Source organism: Bos grunniens, chromosome 2, assembly GCF_055505025.1.
Source record: "Bos grunniens cultivar Pamir isolate PY7600 chromosome 2, Bosgru_T2T1.0, whole genome shotgun sequence".
In the NCBI taxonomy this organism is placed as follows: domain Eukaryota; kingdom Metazoa; phylum Chordata; class Mammalia; order Artiodactyla; family Bovidae; genus Bos; species Bos grunniens.
This window is the reverse complement of record NC_141166.1, coordinates 128,012,714-128,033,891: the sequence shown is the minus strand read 5'-3', so window position 1 is coordinate 128,033,891 and position 21,178 is coordinate 128,012,714. Positions and strand designations below refer to the sequence as shown.

At 36.5% G+C, this 21,178-nt stretch overlaps 1 protein-coding gene across 3 annotated transcripts in view; it reads left to right on the top strand.

Annotated features, from left to right (window-relative positions):
• The window catches only part of TFPI (tissue factor pathway inhibitor), a 92,589-nt gene extending 83,473 nt beyond the window's left edge, over positions 1–9,116 (top strand). For 2 of the 3 annotated variants that reach the window (XM_086371412.1, XM_086371421.1), the window contains 2 exons: positions 7,910–8,089; positions 8,988–9,116. In XM_086371412.1, coding sequence (XP_086227538.1) covers positions 7,910–8,089; positions 8,988–9,097 — 290 coding nt within the window. In that variant the 3' untranslated portion in view covers positions 9,098–9,116. The remainder of the gene's footprint in view (positions 1–7,909; positions 8,090–8,987) is intronic. The other variant, XM_086371431.1, reaches the window with a different exon arrangement.
• Positions 9,117–21,178: the final 12,062 nt, after the last annotated feature.

Sequence of the window (21,178 nt, the reverse complement as noted above, 5' to 3'; positions counted from 1 at the left end):
GTTTTTAGAGTTTTTCTATGACATACCATAACCATTAAGCACATTGGCTTTATGGGCAGAAAACTGTGGGTTTAAATTCCAATTCTGCTATTTGCAGACTCTGCCTCTGGCCTTGAAAAAAATTATACCACTCTCAGCCTCAAGTTCCTCATCTGTTATATGTGAAGAGTAATATCTCATAAAGTTTTTATGAAGATTATGATGATTAAACTCAGTATTTAGCACAAATAACTCAAAGGTATTAATATTTAAGTTTTTTATGTTAATGGTGTCCATGATTATCCATAATGGTATTATGATTATCTGGATAATCAACAGAGGTTTATAGCAGGAAAAAAATAAAATAATCAGGGGTACCATTTGTATACATTTTATTACATTTGTATTACATTTTATAATACAACTAAAGTATGTAACCTCGATTTGAAGTTTCTTCATTTAATATACTTAATACTATGATTACCTGAAATAACATAAACCATTTGTAAAATTCAAACATAATTATAAAACACCAATATATGTTTTATGTCTTTGGGTCTTATTTCTAATCAAAGGAATATCAAACCTGTGTTTCCAACTTAATCTTATGACTTGAGGTACGGATTTGTTATACTTTTAAATTTTGGTTCAGTTCAACATACTGAATGTCTCCTATATGAGGATTTGTCACGCAGACTGGGAGTCTAATAATTATAAACAGAAGGTGGTTTTGTCCTTTATCGGCATGCCTGGGAGATAGGGGCATATATAGATGTTTTCAGTGTCTACTATATGCTCAGACAGAGACCTGAACAAGTGTTAAGGGAGGACAAAGTCTTGATGTTGTACTTCCATTGAAGAATGTCAAAATTAAAATTTTCTGTCTTCTCAAAACTTGGGTTTTATCTTCTAACATCTTGGACTTGTTTGCCTAGATGCTAGCTAATCCACAGGCATAGCTCACAATTTCATCTTCGTTCAGAGAAATTTTCTGAAGTACGATGTTCAGTTGCTCAGCCATGTCAGAGTCTTTGTGACTCCATGGACTGTAGACTGGCCGGCTCCTCTGCCCATGGAATTTTCAGGCAAGAATACTGGAGTGGGTTTCCATTTCTTCCTCTGGGGGATCTTCCTGACCCAGGGATTGAATCTGTGTCTGCTGAGTCTCCTGCATTAGCAGGCAGATTCTTTTAACACTATGCCACCTGGGAAGACATTTTCTAAAGTAAAGCCACATTGAAATAAAGCCATGATTACAAAATTACAAATTTGGAAGCTATTGACTATATTTTATAATATAATTACATTTCAAAATATTTTAGAAAACATTCCATCTTCTAAGTCAACTAATCTAGAAATAATAGAATTTGCCTTCTCTCTATCTGTCTCCCAACCCACATTCACTCTGATGCTTAATTTTAGCCATTGCTGCTCTAACTGCAGTAGTTAGGGTTCTCTTATACTCTGCTTTTTTCATGTCTCCTACTGGATTCAGCTGACACATACCTGGTTGAATTTGTTTTATGTATAAAGATAGATAATAATTGCCTCTTTTATCTTTTTATATGTTCAGTCATTTATTAAGGTCTACATCATAAAATCAAATATGTTAGTATGCAAGGACCTTCTTAATTTGGTCTGAATTTGCTGATCAAAGGAAGGATTTGGTACTCAGCTCCCTGAAACAATCTCAGAAGACAAAAAGCAATTTCTTCAACAAGTGATCAGGTGGTTCCTAAAGCCTAAGTTGGTTGGTAAAATAGAAGCCTCAATATAGGCATGTAAAATAGTACACACAGACATCACCAGATGGTCAACACCGAAATCAGATCAATGATATTCTTTGCAGCCAAAGGTGGAGAAGCTCTATACAGTCAGCAAAAACAAGACCAGGAGCTGACTGTGGCTCAGATCATGAACTCCTTATTGCCAAATTCAGACTTAAATTGAAGAAAGTGGGGAAAACCACTAGACCATTCAGGTATGACCTAAATCGAATCCCTTATGACTGTACAGTGGAAGTGAGAAATAGATCTAAGGGACTATATCTGATAGAATACCTGATGAATTATGGACAGAGGTGCGTGACATTGTACAGGAGACAGGAATAAAGACCATCCCCATGGAAAAGAAATGCAAAAAAGCAAAATGGCTGTCTGAGGATTCCTTGAAATAGCTGTGAAAAGAAGGGAAGCAAAAAACAAAGGAGAAAAGGAAAGATATACCCATCTGAATGCAGAGTTCCAAAGAATAGCAAGGAGAGATAAGAAAGCCTTCCTCAGCGATCAATGCAAAGAAATAGAAGAAAACAAATGAATAGGAAAGACTAGAGATCTCTTCAAGAAAATTAGAGATAGCAAGGGAACATTTTATGCAAAGATGGGCTCAATAAAGGACAGAAATGGTATGGACCTAACAGAAGCAGAAGATATTAAGAAGAGGTGGCAAGAATACACAGAAGAACTGTACAAAAAAGATCTTCACGGCCCAGATAATCACGATGGCGTGATCACTGACCTAGAGCCAGACATCCTGGAATGTGAAGTCAAGTGGGCCTTACAAAGCATCACGATGAACCAAACCTAGTAGAGGTGATGGAATTCCAGTTGAGCTGTTTCAAATCCTGAAAGATGATGCTGTGAAAGTGCTGCACTCAATATGCCAGCAAATTTGGAAAACTCAGCAGTGGCCACAGGTCTGGAAAAGGTCAGTTTTCATTCCAATCCCAAAGAAAGGTAATGCCAAAGAATGCTCAAACTACCACACAGTATACTCATTTCACATGCTAGTAAAGTAATGCTCAAAATTCTCCAAGCCAGGCTTAAGCAGTAAATGAACTGTGAACTTCCTGATGTTCAAGCTGGTTTTAGAAAAGGCAGAGGAACCAGAGATCAAATTGCCAACATCTGCTGGATCATCAAAAAAGCAAGAGTTCCAGAAAAACATCTATTTCTGCTTTATTGACTATGCCAAAGCCTTTGTGTGGATCACAATAAACTGTGGAAAATTCTGAAAGAGATGGGAATACCGGATCACCTGATCTGCCTCTTGAGAAACCTGTATGCAGGTCAGGAAGCAACAGTTAGAACTGGACATGGAACAACAGACTGGTTCCAAATAGGAAAAGGAGTCCAACAAGGCTGTATATTGTCACCCTGATTATTTACCTTATATGCAGAGTACATCATGAGAAACACTGGGCTGGAGGAAGCACAAGCTGGAATCACGATTGCCGGGAGAAATATGAATAACCTCAGATATGCAGATGACAGCACCCTTATGGCAGAAAGTGAAGAGTAACTAAAAAGCCTCTTGATGAAAGTGAAAGAGGAGAGTGAAAAAGTTGGCTTAAAGTTCAACATTTAGAAAACTAAGATCATGGCATTTGGTCCCATCACTTCAATACAAATAGATGGGGAAACAATGGAAACAGTGTCAGACTTTATTTTTCTGGGCTCCAAAATCACTGCAGATGGTATTGCAGCCATGAAGTTAAAAGACGCTTACTCCTTGAAAGGAAAGTTATGACCAACCTAGACAGCATATTAAAAAGCAGAGACATTACTTTGTCAACAAAGTTCCGTCTAGTCGAGGGTATCGTTTTTCCAGTAATCATGTATGGATGTGAGAGATGGACTATAAAGAAAGCTGAGCTCCGAAGAATTGATGCTTTTGAACTGTGGTGTTGGAGAAGACTCTTGAGAGTCCCTTGGACTGCAAGGAGATCCAACCAGTCCATCCTAAAGGAGATCAGTCCTGGGTATACATTGGAAGGATTAATGTTGAAGCTGAAACTCCAATACTTTGCCAAGAGCTGACTGATTGGGAAAAACCCTGATGCTGGGAAAGATTGAGGGCAGGGGGAGAAGGGGATGTCAGAGGATGAGATGGTTGGATGGCATCACTGACTCAGTGGTCATGGGTTTGGGTGGACTCTGGAGTTGGTGATGGACACGGAGGCCTGGTGTGCTGCAGTTCATGGGGTCACAAAGAGTGGGACATGATTGAACAACTGAACTGAACTTAAAGTAATACAGAATCAGAGACACCACATAAAGATTCAATGTAAGTACAAAATTAAAGGTTTACTGTATAAATTTTAAAGCTATTACATAAGCCAGTTTACATATAAAACTGGCTTTTGGAGCATCATCTTATAGTTTAGCAGTCATACTATATCAACTGCTATTCCTGGCAGAATATGAATCGATTCTGAATTCTGAAATCTATCATAGACCCTCTAAATGGAAGCTATCCAACTTGTTATTAATGGTGAAGTCAAGACAGTGCATTTGGTTATTAAATTCCCTTTGAAAATGAACAGAAGTCAGGTTAGTGTCTTTTATTCATCTTAAATTTCCACAAATTATAATCTAGACTAAAATATCACATTGTGCAACTACTTCAAAACCTTTATATTTTATTTCATTGTAGATATTAAAGTCTGGATTTTGAATAGGTAAGTGCCTTGTATTTATCTAAAATAAATATGTTAATTAAAAATAGTCCAGTTTATCTCCTGAAAGGGAGCAAAAAATTTCTATTTCTTCACCTTTAGAGATTGAATGAGATGATACTCAAGGACTCAATAAATCTGGAGCTATAATATCCTTGAGAAACCATATGCTTCATTATTTTAATTCTGTTTTTTATACTAGCTTAATTCAATGATAGTCTTAACTGCTTCAAGCAGTTAATGACTTTAGGAGAAATGACTAAATGACTTTAGGAGAAATAATTTATGTAGTGGGTATAATTCATGTTTCTGAAGAGTAATGTCCTTTAAAATCTTCCCAACTGATGGTGATTTATTGCATTATTAGAACATAATTTTTTTTAAATTTGAAATATTGAGTTGGCCAAAAAGTTCATTTGAGGCTTTTCATAAGATGTTATACAAAAACCCAAATGAAAAAGAAAAAGAAATCTTTGGCTTACCCAATACAGCCTTTTTAGTGATTAATTTCAAGCTGTAACTCCCTATCAAAATGTTATTATCTCTCTACAGTAACTTGGGTCAAATGTGAGTTGAGTCTGATGATCTCTTTAGGTAGTGATTAAAATAGGACAGACAGATGAAATAGTCATCAGATCAGTCATGGAGAAATACTTTCTGAGTGGGAGCTGCTATGTGGTAAGAGAGACAGTTAAGTCTGCACACCAGATTCCAGACTGTGAGAAGCAGCATTCCACATATCCTCTGATCCAGAAGTCACAAAGAGTTTCAGGCAGAGGTAATCTGATGCTTGAGGCAGTTCAGCAGGTAGTGAAACTCTTTGATGAACCTGTACTGTCAACTGTCTGCTTGCTTTCAAACTTATCCCCTGCATTATTCTTGCTCTTTCCCTTGGTTTCTGAGTAGTTTGGTCAGTGGCAAACTGTTGGAAGACTGGGTGACTAAAGGAAAACAGAGAAGTACGTCTCTCCACCAAAACTGTGGAATATTCTCCATGGTTTCAGATGAGACCAGGCGTGTTCTGGGTGGTATGGCCATAGACACTCCATGGTTTCGGATCCCAGTGGAGAGACTGTTTTGGTTCTAGCTTTCAAGTGATGTTCCAGGCTCCTGGTATGATAGCAGAGGCACATTCCTTGTTACCCTTAATCTTGGAACTATAGCCCCAGATATACTATGCCAATTTGTCCTCACTTTGAAATAACACTGATTTTGTTATGGGGCCAGTTTTAATTTAGGTTGTGTGTTTGGCAAAAAGAGATGATTTGTTCCCTGTAATCAGAAATTTCTGTCTGTCCTGGAATAAGAAGCTTTAGAGCACTGCTATTAAGACATAATAAGTAACATTTGTGAAGATGTATACTACAAGGATATCTATAATATATGTATATATTATTATTTTCAACTTATTGTGAGCTAATATATTTTGTGTAAAAATGCTAAAGTGAAATAGATGTATAAATCATACCATGACACTTACACATCTACTATGAGGCATCTGTGGCTGCTTTTTGAGAATAATATTTAAAAGAAGAATAATTTCTTCTGTTTTCTCTGTTTCTCAAATCAGGCTAATTGCTTGTGGGGTATTTCATTTGTTTCTGAGCATGGGTGATAATTTTAGAAGGTCATGGAATTAGAAGCAATGGCAGTTGATAACTATGTTATATTTTTGGCTATGGACTGATGAGAATCCACAACTTACCCACTGGAAAAGCTTTCACACAATATTGGGCTCAATTACAGCATATCTCTCCTAGGTTGTTATAAAATTCCTCTTACATTAACCATTTTTGGAGAAAAAAGACCTCAACATTTTCAGAAAATTAAGCACACATTCTCACCAAGTACATTTTAATTTTGTTTTAAGATGGCAGTAATAATGCTCTATAATCCCTAAATGAGGTGAGGCAAAACATAAATTAGACTACATGATTTTTAGTCAAGTTTTTTTACAAAATCCCAGGAGTTTCTTTTAAATCAGTGTCTATACACCTACTTAAAGATTAAGTAATACAATTTTAATGTGATTTCAGTTCTTGGAATTTGACACAAAATGTCACCTTTCTAAAGTGTTTATCATAAATTCTTCCCATAATATTTTCAATACTTCTCTTATATTTTCAAGAATTTCTCTTTTACATGAGACATTATATCTAGATACTCTAATCTTTATTTACATATCTAGAAGGTAGGAGGTTATAAAATTTTGTTTATCAATTTAAGATTTTTTCACTTTTTTTCTCAGATTATTTTATTTATTTTTTAGTCTGTTTACCTGGGGTTCACTTGCCTTCAAATCAGTTCTTGCTTTTTGTACAAACTCTTTGCCTTCATTGCTACTGAATTCTTCAAAGTTCTATTTTCTGCCAATATTGTACATTCAGCATATCCTCTTCATCTGCATTTGCTGTACCATGTCTTGCTATATTGATTCCTGGCCTTCCACCAAATTATCTTCAGTTTTGGTTTACTAATAATATCAAGCAGTTTAGCTCTACAACTAAAAAGACTACCATCTTCCCCTCACTGACAGGAATTCCAGAAGGAGCTGAAAACTATCATCAGGCTGAAACCATTTTTATGCTTTGTCATAAGGAAATGAGCGATCCTTTCATTACCCTAGTTGTATTTTTTTCCTTCTATTTTTGAAAGTGGTTGGTCCCATTGACAGACTAGCCCATCTGTCTGGTTTAAACCTGTAAATGTGTGATCTTACCTGCCTTTAGCAATAGTCCTTCCTTTGCAAAAATGTCTAACTCATCTAGAACTGCTGGTTTAATTCACACACACAGAAAAAAAACTTACTACTAAGCCAAATCATCTGGGTTCACTTTCCAAAGCTTAAGGTTAGAATTTGCTATACCTGAATCCCTGTGCTTTAAAATGTCATATGTTATGTCATTCAGAACTTTGGTCAGGGAATGACCTCTTCCTTATCTTCTGTTTGTTTCATACAGTGAGTAAATTTTTTGCTCATCAAGACTTTATTTGTGAAGTTGAATACTCATGAACAAATGATATATAAGCAATGATAATTTTTTAAAATGGATATGGTTAATAAATTTTCTTAAATTGTTGAATAGTGGTTGTTTACAGTGTTCTTGCTTGGAGAATCCCAGGGACAGGGGAGCCTGGTGGGCTGCCGTCTATGGGGTCACACAGAGTCGGACACGACTGAAGTGACTTAGCAATATTATGTAAAACTAGTTTCGTCAGATGAAGAGTAATCCTGGCACTTTTCTTTAACAGATGCACCTACTTTCATATTTACTGGAGAAAGGTCTCAGTATAGTGAACGCTTGGAGACTGGCTAAGCATTTTCCTGGAATTGAAATATATGAATTTTATGTTATTCATTCAGATTACTGTTTCACATAAACATGCCTAATAAGACTAATCTACAAACAATAAATATGAAAGTTTCAGACTAACTATTATATATGACTTACTATGTTTTCTTTATCTTTTTAGAATTTAATGGCCCCTCCTGGTGTCTGACCCCAGCAGATAGGGGATTGTGTCAAGCCAATGTGACCAGATTCTACTACAATTCAGTCATTGGGAATTGCCTCCCATTTAAATACAGTGGATGTGGAGGGAATGAGAACAATTTTACCTCTAGAAAAGCATGCGTTAGGGCTTGTAAAAAAGGTATAGAAGGCATTCTCCCATTAATTCACTACTGTTTAAGATAATAATTGCATTGAAATCATGAATGAATTTTAATCTGGGAAAGTATGAAATTAGTTCTATTTATGATAAGAAATAGTATTTTCATTTAACTGTGTCTTCTCAACTACATTTTAATAATATTGCCAGATACGTTAACTGCAGTTCCTTTCAATGTATCTTCCTCCCCCAGAAAAATTTAAACAAAAGATTTTATTTTTTTAATGTTTATATACTAAGCTTTCATTTTAAAGGATTATACCAAAATATCTCTAAGCTTTCTAATGCATAGAAATTTAATGTATTTATTTTCTTCTGAAAATAAAAATGATCCATATTTATAGAATGTGTGCATGCTAAATCACTTTAGTCATGTCCAACTCTTCATGACCCCATGGACCATAGCCACCAGGCTCCTCTGTCCATGGGATTTTCCAGACAAGAATACTGGAGTGGGTTGCTATGCCCTCCTCCAGGGTATCTTCACAACCCAGGGATCAAATCAAGTTTCTTAAGTCTCCTGCATTGGCAGGTAGACTCTTTACTACTAACGTCACCTGGGAAGCCCATTTATAGAGTGTTAATATGTAAATAAAAATCATCTATAACTCCACTCAGTCATGTTACAGCCACATGTCCACTTTAATAAAATAAGCATTAATTTCTAACTGAAGATGAATAATAAAAATCAATAATGTTTACCCATTTATGCAAACTGACATCCTTAGAAAGAGGATGTTTACACAAAGAAATAGACAAATGACTGTTAAACCAATTACACTTTTTTGATTTAAAACACTAAAAGATAATTTGAAGAAATTTTAGATTATGTTTTGTTGTTAGTTTATCATGTATAAATTTATTTATCTTCCTTTTCTAGGTTTCATCCAAAGAATATCAAAAGAAGGATTAATTAAAACCAAAAGAAAAAGAAAGATGCAGCGAGTGAAATTAGAATATAAATTTGTTACATTACAACATTATTTCTAATAAACATTTTGGACAAACATTTTCATTGTGATTCTTATTGTTTCTCTCCTGAAATCTTTTTAATGAAAATCTCATGAATCTTCTATGCATATATTACCTGCTATTAATACGTTTACATCAGAGTTCCTTTTCTAATCTAATCAAATTGCTTATTCTGTGGCTATAACTTATTAACTGTCTACCATGAATTTATTATTCTCTTGATTCCTTTCTAACTATCTGCCATTTAACTACAATTTATCATACTGTTGGCCCCATCGAGTCAGTCTGTTTTACCATCTGGTGGTTATCTGTTTGAGAATATGTCATCACTTATTTGTTTTTATCACATATACAATTATATTCTTTATAGCCTATGTTCAGATTAACAAATATAACTATTAAAGATCAAGTGGTTTGGGGTTTAACATTTAAAATGATGGCAAGCATGTTTTTCTGATTAAGATCACTCAATATTACATTGGAAAGAGCTAGTAACAACAGAATTCTACCAGATGATTCACTCCCTAGACATACTTTGCTCCTTTTACACTAACCAGCGCTTCAAACAATCCTAAGCCAAATCATATCTGAACAAAGAGAGTCAACTCTGTGTCATGTGCCTGCCTGATTTTGATTGATGGAACTTTTATGTGCTTCTGGCCCATCTTATCAGTAAAGAGGGTTGAATAGTTGTGTGTTAAATACAGATCATGATAAGAAAAGTCCTGGTGGAAAAGAGAAGTTTTTAATGACAACCTGAAAGAAATTATTTATGTACTTTCTAATTTTATTGTTTGACAAAATTTTCTCTTCCCCAAAATGGCAAGAATATATAAACCTCCCGAAACATATTCATTTATAATTAGGCTTTGCACACAATGCAACCAGTAATTCATGCTTTAATAAATGTCATACTATTTCTGTAAAAAAGGAAGACAAAATTATCAGGAAGGAAAAGTCTCCTAGAAAAATGCGTATTATTCACTCTCAAGCTTTTAACATTTATCTGGAGTTAATTCAGTTTATCTAGATCCATACCTTTCCTTCTCTGCTGACTCATGTATAGTTTGAGATCTCAAGAGCCTTGTTCACTGCAAATTTCACATTTAAATTTGAACTTGTCATCTAGAAACAACTAACCACTTTGTCCATTTAGTTTAGCTTAACGACTTCTCTCTAGTAATAGCAAATAAATTCTGCTTGTTCCTCAGTCTTGAGAGTTTGAACCCAATTTTGATTTCTTCTTTTCCCTCATATACAGCTTATAATCAGTCTCTAAACACTGTTGATTGTTTTGTCATAAAGTTCATCTAACTCCCAGTCTTTTTATCTCTACTTCATTCTTCACATCATTACTGATTTAATTCTTAAGAATTAACTTGTGTGTTTCACTACTACTCAGAATTCTTCAATGATTCAGTAATTGGTACTTAACTTCACCCTATCCTCCCAATTTAATTTTGATATATGTATGTATTTGTACTTACCTACACTACTCGTTCATGACCATCTCAGTTTAGTTAAAATGGTACTCATAGATCACTGAAAGTATATATCATTACTTAGTTTATTCATGCTGATTTCATATTTTTAAAATGTGATCCCTTCCAGATCATTCATGTGAAATCAGACAAGCTGATGTGAACTATAAAATCACTATCTTTTGAGGCATAATATGAAGAATCCTAATATACATCCTATGTCATAAAAATTGTATCAGTACAAAATAATGTCAATTTTTTCACGTGAGAAAATTTTTATATCTTGTTTTCAAATATTCAGTACATAAGCACATAAATAACTGCCTTAAATTGAGTCTTCTATGGAATTTGAAAGGTTTTGAAATCAAAATCTCTTGTGAAATATGTCTGTTGTCTTTTATACATGGATAGCAACACCTTTAAGTAAATGTAAACTCTTCTTAGGTCAAGTGGCAAGTTGCCACCAAGGACATACAAATAGCATATTGGTGACTTGATGATTTTCCCCAACAACTACTCATAACTTCATTACTTAGTCAAAAGACATACACTGAGAGATGGTTTGCAATGTTTAATGCATGTGAATATGTTTACTGTGTTTTTAAATAAGATTGTCTCTGGTGGTTTTGTCTTCCCATATTTTGCATAATCAAATGCATCTAACTGTGAATTTTATATAGAATTACATTATATAGCATCTGATGCTTATTTACCAACTTTGTTTATTCTGTTTAAAATTAACAGGTTATACTGAAAATTGATAAAATGTTTTCATTTTTTACTGTATAAGCAATAAAATATATTATCCTAAATAATAAAGTGTGACTGTTATATTACGTTAGACTTAAAAAAATAAAAATTAATGATCTTCAGTTATTGCAAAGGTAAAGAGTTCTAAGACAAAGAAACAAATCATTCCACAAGCTGCACTCTACTTGTCTCCATCTATATATTCTACATTTATTCTATTCCATATGTATTTCTACCAGTCATCTAATTATATAAATATAATATAATCAAATATATATTATATGACAACACATTATATAAATGACTTCCAATCCTGACTAGCCTGTCCAGTTTTCATACCAGAGGAAAGAAAATGACATTAACCAACTATTTAAGGGACTTTCTGATTTTTTCACCTTCTTTCTCAAGAACTTGAGCAAAAACATGTCTTAGTTGACTTCCCTGCAGTTTCCTATGCTTAGGAAACCTTGATTCTTATCAGCCCTTCAGGCCCAACCTCTGAACTACTCTAATCACATAGCTGAAGTCTTGGCTAGAACACCACTTTTAAATTAAAAAGTAGTATTTATACCACTTTAAAAATACACAATGATTCATCTTACCAAAGAAAGAGAAATGTACAGACATTTAATTGTATAATGTAACAATAAGTTAGGACAATGAATATGGTCTCCTCATCACTTTTCTTAAAAATGAGAAAAATTTTGACTCACACAGTCAGAAAAAATCATGGATATTTTTTGTCAAAATTGAAAAAGTCAAAGGTATTTGACTTCAGTATTGATGGATTCCGGACCTCATGTTATCAAAACTCAGTCTCTCTTCACTTCTAATTCTGCTGCCCAACATTTTTTTTTGCTTTTATTTTCTAGCCTCAAAGATTTCAAGATGACTTCCAGAATTTAAGTCCCTTTAAGCTCAGAGTAAAGTTTTCTAGAAAAGTTTGAACTCTCTTACCTCAAAAAATTGAATTAAAATTCTGGCCTCAGGCATGACCAATGAAAGAAATAATTGATAAGCTAGACTTCATTAAAATTAAAAGATTCTGCTCTACAAAAGACAGTATCAACAGCTTAGAAGACAAGCTACAGCCTAGGAGAAAATGCAGAAACACGTTGGATAAAGGACTGCTATTGAAAATATACAAAAAACTCTTAAATCTCAAGAATAAGAAAACAATCCTATTAAAAATAGATCAAAGACCTTAACGGACATCTAAAAAAACCTATGGAGATGGCAAACAAGTTTATGAAAAGATGTTCCATGTCATATGTCATCATGGAAATGTAAATTAAGACAACAATGAGTTACTGTACACACTCATTAGGATGGTTAAAATAAGATGCATGATACCACCAAAATCTGGAAAAGATGTGATAAAGCAAGAGCAACTCATTCTTTGCTGCTAGGAATGCAAGACAATACAGCTACTTTGGAAGGCAGTTAGACAACTTCTTTTTATACTGCTCATGGGGTTCTCAAGGCAAAAATACTAACGTGGTTTGCCATTCCCTTCTCCAGATCAAATTGCCTACATCTGTTGGATCATAGAAAAAGCAAGAGTTACAGAAAAACCTCTACTTCTGCTTTATTGACTATGCCAAAATCTTTGACTGTGTTGATCATAACAAACTGTGAAAAATTTTCAAGAGATGGGAATATCAGACTACATTACCTGCCTCCTGAGGCATCTGTATGCAGTTCAAGAAGCAACAGTTAGAACTAGACATGAAACAATGAACTGGTTCCAAATTGGGAAAGGAGTACATGAGGGCTGTATATTGCCACCCTGCTTATTTAACTGACATGCAGAGCACATTATGCAAAATGCCAGGCTGGATGAAGCACAAGCTGTAATCAAGATTACTGGGAGAAACATTAATAACCCCAGATATGCAGATGACACCGCACTTATGGTAGAAAGCCATAAGAGGAAGAGGAACTGGAGAGCCTCTTGATGAAAGTGAAAGAGGAGAGTGAAAAAGTTGGCTTAAAACTCAACATTCAAAAAACTAAGATCATGACATCTGGTCCCATCACTTCATGGCAGATAGATGGAGAGACAATGGAAATAGTGAGAGACTTTATTTTCTTGGGCTCCAAAATCACTGCAGATGGTGACTGCAGCCATGAAATTAAAGGTGCTTGCTCCTTGGAAGCAACCTAGGCAGCATTTTAAAAAGCAGAGACATCACTTTGCCAAGTCCATCTAGTCAAAGGTCCATCTAGTCAAAGCTATGATGGTTTTTCTAGTAGTCATGTATGCATGTGAGAGTTGGACTATAAGGAAAGCTGAGCGCCAAAGAATTGATGCTTTTGAACTGTGGTGTTGGAGAAGACTCTTGAGAGTCCCTTAGATTGCAAGGAGATCCTAAAGGAAATCAGTCCTGGTTATTCATTGGAAGGACTGATGCTGATGCTGAAGCTCCAATACTTTGGCCACCTGATGTGAAGAACTGACTCACTTGAAAAGACCCTGATTCTGGGAAAGATTGAAGGCATGAAGAGAAAGGGACGACAGAGGATGAGGTGGTTGGATGGCATCACCAACTGAAAGGAAATGAGTTTGAGTAAGCTCCGGGAGTTGGTGATGGACAGGGAAGCCTGGTGTGCTGCTGTCCATGGGGTCACAAAGACTCAGACATGACTGAGTGACTAACACTTTCACTTTCAGAGATGAAAAGAAAATTCTAAAGGACAGGGGAAAATGTGAAGGAATAGGTCACATATAGATAAGTAGGAATAAAAAAGGTATTGTGCATCTCAATGACAAGAATGGAAGGAAGCCAGAATAAAGTTGGATGTGGAAGTCTGAGGGATGAGGAATCACTGTTTACTTTATTACATACATTTAGTGCTAACTGATCTTTCAGTTACATGCCTAGAGTGCTTTGCTGAAAAATAGAAGTTAATTAAAATGAACATAAAGTTGTTCAAGGTTTTCACTTTCCATCAGGGGCTGTGGGGAAATTTTCTGAATTGTGAACTAGGAAATATTGTTTCTTGTATTAAGACTGACACTGCCTCGTGGATGAATTTGTCATCTGATTTGTTTACCACACATAGACCCATCTTTAGAAACAGTGTTTTGGATTTGACTGCTTATAAGGATTCTTCTAGTTTGGCACTTTAGTATTTTATGAAAATGCTCTCTATTTAAAAGCTAAACAAATGTAAAGATATTCTGTGCTTAAAAAACAAAAGTCAAGATCGTCTAGGCTCTTCTCTTAGTAGTAACCACATCCCTTGTAAGGTAAAGAGATTATTTACATCCAGTCATCTGCTATACTTCTGCAAAGCTTGCCTTATTCAAACTGACTCCACCTGTTGCAGATTTCTTTTTCAGTGCCTTCTCAGTGCTAAGTCATGTCCAACTCTTTGCGACCCTAAGGGCTGTACCCTGCCAAGTTCCTCTGTCCATGGAATTTACTAGGCAAGAGTACTGAAGTGGGTAGCCATTCCCTTCTCCAGGGGATTTTCCCAAGCCAGGGATCAAACCTAGGTCTCCCGCATTGCAGGCAGATTCTTTACTGTCTGAACCACAAGAAAGTCCCAAGAATCTGGGAACAAGCTGCCATTTCCTCCTCCAAGGGATCTTCCAGGCCCAGGGATCAAGCCCGCGTCTCCTGTTCTTTACCACTGAGCCACCTGGGAAGCCCATGCAATGCCTGATTAGTCCCTAAACAACAAAAGGTCTTTATTTTTGTTTTATGAGAAGCTTCCAAAAGTACTATTTTACAAAATAAAGTGTTTCCCCAACAAAGTAGGGGCCCTACTTTGGAAGATTCTAAACGCCTTAATATATGACTTTCATTTATGCTAAAAAAATTTCTGAACCATCAATTTTTCCCCTCTTAAGATTGTATACAATCTAGAGAAAATAATGTATATCCTTCTGATTGATAGTGTTTGAGGCATTTTAAGTTCATAAAACATTTTGAAACAATTTTGGAAACACTTGTCTCTTTTAATAATCATTCTTAAAAGAGCTACCAAATTTAATGAAGAGTAAATTATTTCTAGTACCAAATATTTTATTTCAATCTACAGTTTATTCTAATAAGCTTTAAGAAAATCCCATTGGACCAAAGTTAACCATTCTTGTCAACATAACTTTTCATTTGCTCTTCTTACAATGAAGTAACATCAGCTAAGTCAGTTATGAACCTGGGTGTCTTTGGGATTTTAACCCATATTTGATCTGTATTTTCATAAAGAGTTTAATTTCAACTTGCTGACCTCTCTCTTAAGCTGCAGGTGCTCTCAAGTTACAAGCCAGAGGAAACTGCTACTTCCTTCTTAGTCAATTATTGGAATCAGAAAGCAAGAATTTTGACTTTCAAAAGTGAATTTAACATATTCCCCATTCTCAACAGAATGTTCTACAAAATTTATAAATCACTCTAGGGAGATTTCCAGAGAGTTTCAAAATGTGAACAGCTGTGAGCTACCTAAATGACCCATTTTGCCAAGAAGTTTCTACTCCAGAGATGAAGTAATAAACCGTTACCAGTTTTTACTTAAACTATCTGCCACTGTTCAATGAGAAAGTTTGTAGAGTTATAAAGCGATGTATATGTTAGGACAATTTTTATTTAATATTTTGCTTTTTCTCCTCCACAAGTGATACACATACATAATCACTTAATCAGGAAGAAAAATCTTTACAATCCATTAAATCCCACAGCTTCCCTTATCTATGTATTCTATGTGCAAAGTTGCTTCAGTTGTGTCCAACTCTGTGCAACCCCATGTGCTGTAGCTGCCAGGCTTCTCTGTCCATGGGATCCTCCAGGCAAGAATACTGGAGTGGGTTGCCTATGCCCTCCTCCAGAGGACCTTCTTGACTCAGGGGTTGAACCCATGTCTCTTATATCTCCTACATTAGCAGATGGGCTCTTTACGACTGGTGGCTCAGAGGTTAAAGCATCTGCCTGCAATGTGGGAGACCTGGGTTCGATCCCTGGGTCGGGAATTTCCCCTGGAGAAGGGCATAGGCAACCCACTCCAGTATTCTTGCCTGGAGAATCCCATGGATGGAGGAGTCTGGTGGGATACAGTCCAAGGGATCGCAAAGGGTCGGACACAACTGAGTGACTTCACTTCACTTCACTTCTTTACGACTAGCGCCACCTGGGAAGCCCATCTCTTATCTATACTGGCTGCCAATAAACTGCAGACATAAATGAGAAAATGCAAATATTATGCAAGAAAAACATGAAATACCAATCATATGCAATAATAATGAGTATAGGATTTGGATTCGAATCAATTTGGATTTGCACTCAATTAGCCTGACCTCCGGAGAGGGCAATGGCACCCCACTCCAGTACTCTTGCCTGGAAAATCCCATGGATGGAGGAGCCTGGTGGGCTGCAGTCCATGGGATCGCTAAGAGTCGGACAAGACTCAGCGACTTCACTTTCACTTTTCACTTTCCTGCATTGGAGAAGGAAATGGCAACCCACTCCAGTGTTCTTGCCTGGAGAATCCCAGGGACGGGGGAGCCTGGTGGGCTGCCGTCTAGGGGGTCGCACAGAGTCAGACACGACTGAAGCGACTTAGCAGCAGCAGCAGCAGCAGCCTGACCTCACTTTGCCAACAAAAGTCAAGGCTGTGGTTTTTCCAGTGGTCATGTATGGATGTGAGAGTTGGACTGTGAAAAAGCTGAGTGCCAAAGAATTGATGCTTTTGAACTGTGGTGTTGAAGAAGACTCTTGAGAGGCCCTTGGACTGCAAGGAGATCCAACCAGTCCATTCTGAAGGAGATCAGCCCTGGGATTTCTTTGGAAGGAATGATGCTAAAGCTGAAACTCCAGTACTTTGGCCACCTCATGCGAAGAGTTGACTCACTGGAAAAGACTCTGATGCTGGGAGGGATTGGGGGCAGGAGGAGAAGGGGACGACAGAAGATGAAATGGCTGGATGGCATCACTGACTCCATGGATGTGAGTCTGAGTGAACTTGGGAGTTGGTGATGGACAGGGAGGCCTGGCATGCTGCGATTCATGGGGTTGTAAAGAGTCGGACATGACTGAGCGACTGAACTGAACTGAGCCTGAGCCTTCTTTGTCTGTGAAACAATTACAAGGGTCAATGGGAGCACACATGCATCGTATAGTGCTTGCTACATTGTAAGGTTTGATATTACAACTTGTAGGATGGTTATTATTTCCAAGAGTTTTAGAATATAGTTTCAGTTCAGTTCAGTCACTCAGTTGTGTCCGACTCTTTGCAACCCCATGAATCGCAGCACGCCAGGCCTCCCTGTCCATCACCAACTCCCGGAGTTCACTCAAACTCACGTCCATCGAGTCAGTGATGCCATCCAGCCATCTCATCCTCTGTCGTCCCCTTCTCCTCCTGCCCCCAATCCCTCCCACCATCAGAGTCTTTTCCAGTGAGTCAACTCTTCGCATGAGGTGGCCAAAGTACTTTAAGCTGCAACAGTTATTCAAATAACAGACAATTAAAAGAGTAGGAAATTTTAGGTAATTTTTTTTTTTTACCAAAGCAACAACTTTATAAAATGGGATTACTATAAGTAATTTTACTGTTAACAATGTTAGTAGCAGAAAATTGTATATTTAAAAAAAATTTTTAAAGTTTAATTGTTTTTGAGATAACTGCCTAAGAGGTGCTAATAATATTTTTAATATGGAACATGGATAAAAGGGGTACAAACTAGTGAATGTTCTTTTAATTTTTCTAATGAATTTTTGTAAAACTCATCCTAAAATACTCAAATATATCTTATGTTGCTAAGAAATGTTGTTTAAAAAATGACGATCATTATTCCTTGTGTTATCCTTCCAAATATTCAGAAACTTATACTATATTATTCACATGTGAATAATATGGGAAATGTGTGCTCTGAATGGAAACCAGATTATGAATTGATCTGAATGGAAAAATAATCAACTTTCCTTTCTGAATGCTGTGCTGTTTTTCTATATTGCTAATACTCATTATTTAATATTTCTCACTTTGCCACACCTAACTGAAACTCTAGTAACCAGTATCATTTGACTTATAGTCCATATAATTTTATTCAAGAAATACCTGAAGTAGTTTGCCAGATTAAATATTTTGCTTATAATGTTGTGATGAAGGAGGACTGATTCCAAAACTAAACACCTTAATTTCCAAGTTCCAGTTCTCCCAATTTCCAGTTGTGACAACTTGCTAAGATTCTATTCTCTCATCTGAAATTAAAAATAAAATCTTATTCAGAGTTAAAGAAAATATCTAAAGCACATAGCATATTTCTGGGGAAATGCCAGTCATCAACAATATTACACTTCCTCAATTTATCCTGAAACAGAAGGAAGTTTCCAGAAGCGCTACTAAGTACTTACAGATACACTAATTAGTAACCATGCAAAGTTGAATTTGTTTTTATGCTTCTTTACAATTAACCCCCCAAAAGAGGGTCCTCCAACCATAGTATTTTTAATTTTCTGAATAGTGACATATAACCATGAGAATGCAAGTCAAGGACACCATATATAAGGAAACATAGTTAACACTGTGAACATTAACTTTGCAGAAAAGGCATAGAAACATTTCCCAGGGAAAGATTTTCATACTTGCTTACTTACGCCATCCCACCACCGCAGCCTCACCCAGACGCACAGAATAAAGCATAAAACTTGATTTGAGTGCATGACCCATTGCCAAAAGATTAAAATACAAATTCCTTATCACAGTCTATGTGATCCTACTTACAATGTCCTGATATACTTGGGTGGAATTCTCTTCTTGTTCACAGGTCTCTGGACTCTAGGAACTATTAAGGTCCTGCACCTGAACAGGTTTTGCTTACTTGTGCTAGTATTCCTAGTAAACTCTGCTTTGGTGCCCTTCCCCCAACCCACAATGAGCTGGTGCATTCATCTCCCTGTTGCTGGGAGAACTGGCTGCTAATAGCTCTCACCTGCATCATTGTCCCCAGCTGACAGTAGTTACTTCCCCTAGATATTATGCTCCCCAGAGTGGCTCATGCTGCTGCTGCTGCTAAGTCGCTTCAGTCGTGTCCGACTCTGTGCGACCCCCTAGACGGCAGCCCACCAGGCTCCCCCGTCCCTGGGATTCTCCAGGCAGGAACACTGGAGTGGGTTGCCATTTCCTTCTCCAATGCATGAAAGTGAAAAGTGAAAGCGAAGTCGCTCAGTCGTGCCCGACTCTTAGCAACCCCATGGACTACAGCCTGCCAGGCTCCTCCGTCCATGGGATTTTCCAGGCAAGAGTACTGGAGTAGGGTGCCATTGCCTTCTCTGAGAGTGGCTCATACAAGGACTGAAAAGAAGCTATGAAAGACAAACTCCTGTGCATCAAGAGAGGACAAATCTTACATGCAATTTACACTCCAAAGCCCTTGTCCTATGCATTAGGCCAAATCCAGATTTTACCTGAGACCACATGCTTGCTCACCTCATTCTTCTTCCAGTCCTGCTTCATTCCCTTCTTTAATGCTTTTCAGTAAGTTTGCGACCCCATGGACTGTAGCATACTAGGCTTCTCAGTCCATGGGATTTTCCAGGCAAGAGTACTGGAGTGGGTTGCCATTTCCTTCTCCATTTCAGTAAGTTATGGGAGCTCAAATCCCTCCCTCAAGATCTGTTCTTGGACCCTATGGAGAACAGACTCCTTTCTAATTTGTGGAATATCTCCTATTTCTTGAATTTTAGGTTCCAGAGTAATTATTACCTTCAGAAAACGCTCTTCTACAAAAAATATGTCCACCCTCTATCCCTCCATTCCTATCTACTCAGCCCTGGGTCTGTTTCAGTCATTGAACATACTGCCTTTTACCAATCTGAGTAGCTGAGCAATATGAATAAAAATAAGTGTTTTTCTATTAATAACTGTCTACCTGAAGATACAAAGTAAATTCTTGAGAGCAGAGACCATGTCCCTATTATCAAGTTTTGTACTCCCAGTATCTATCCAAATGCTGGGCACATAGCAGATGATCAGTTAATATGAAAATCAATTAGCATCCAAATGGATGGCTCTACTTCGGAAACTTTGCTTTCTGATGACATAACTGTTTAGAGAGATATACCTCAGGGGTAATTAATATGCTCCCAAACACTGTATCTCAAATGTCAGCTGAATTAAGCCAGAGTAGGTTTATAATCAATTAATTGCTGATGTTTTTTTCCTAACACGTAGTGGTAAAACAAAGATTTTTTATGTTTAAATATAGTGAGGTCCTTGTTTATCAAATGTGACACTTGTTACTCTGTTTTGAGATTTTGAAAATGTGATTTGTATTCCTGATCAGATAGGAGTTAATCCACTTTAACCTAGCCATAGGTTCAGAGCTGTCTAGCTTTAGATCATTTCAAATGTTTAAATATATATATATGTCACGTGTATGTGGTACGTACATTCATTGGAAGACAAAAGGTAGTGGGTCGTTTTAATTTGAAATATTTCATTTATATTGTTTCAACGTTTAATGATTCTTTTGCCTTTGCATCTAAATAGTGTATGAAGGACATATTCTTTTCACTGTATATAAAATGATACCTTAATTGTATAGTACACACTAAGTACCTACCCATTATAACTCTAGCCATCATGTGCATCAGAATGTTTTCTTAGGAATATTCCCTTGTTATTGAGATTTTGATTTCACGAAAAAAGCCAATAATAATTTCATTTTTTTTATTTCACTGACAGCAACTTTGGCAATTTGAGGATGCTTAACACTAGATGGCAGGATAAGACTGTAGATTCCCAACTCCTCAACACTATTAAAAAACAATACTTTCTCAAAGGTGCTAAGAATTCTTAGGCAAATACACTATATTCTTCTTTAATATATGCATTATATATAGTTCTGGGCTTCCCTGTTTAT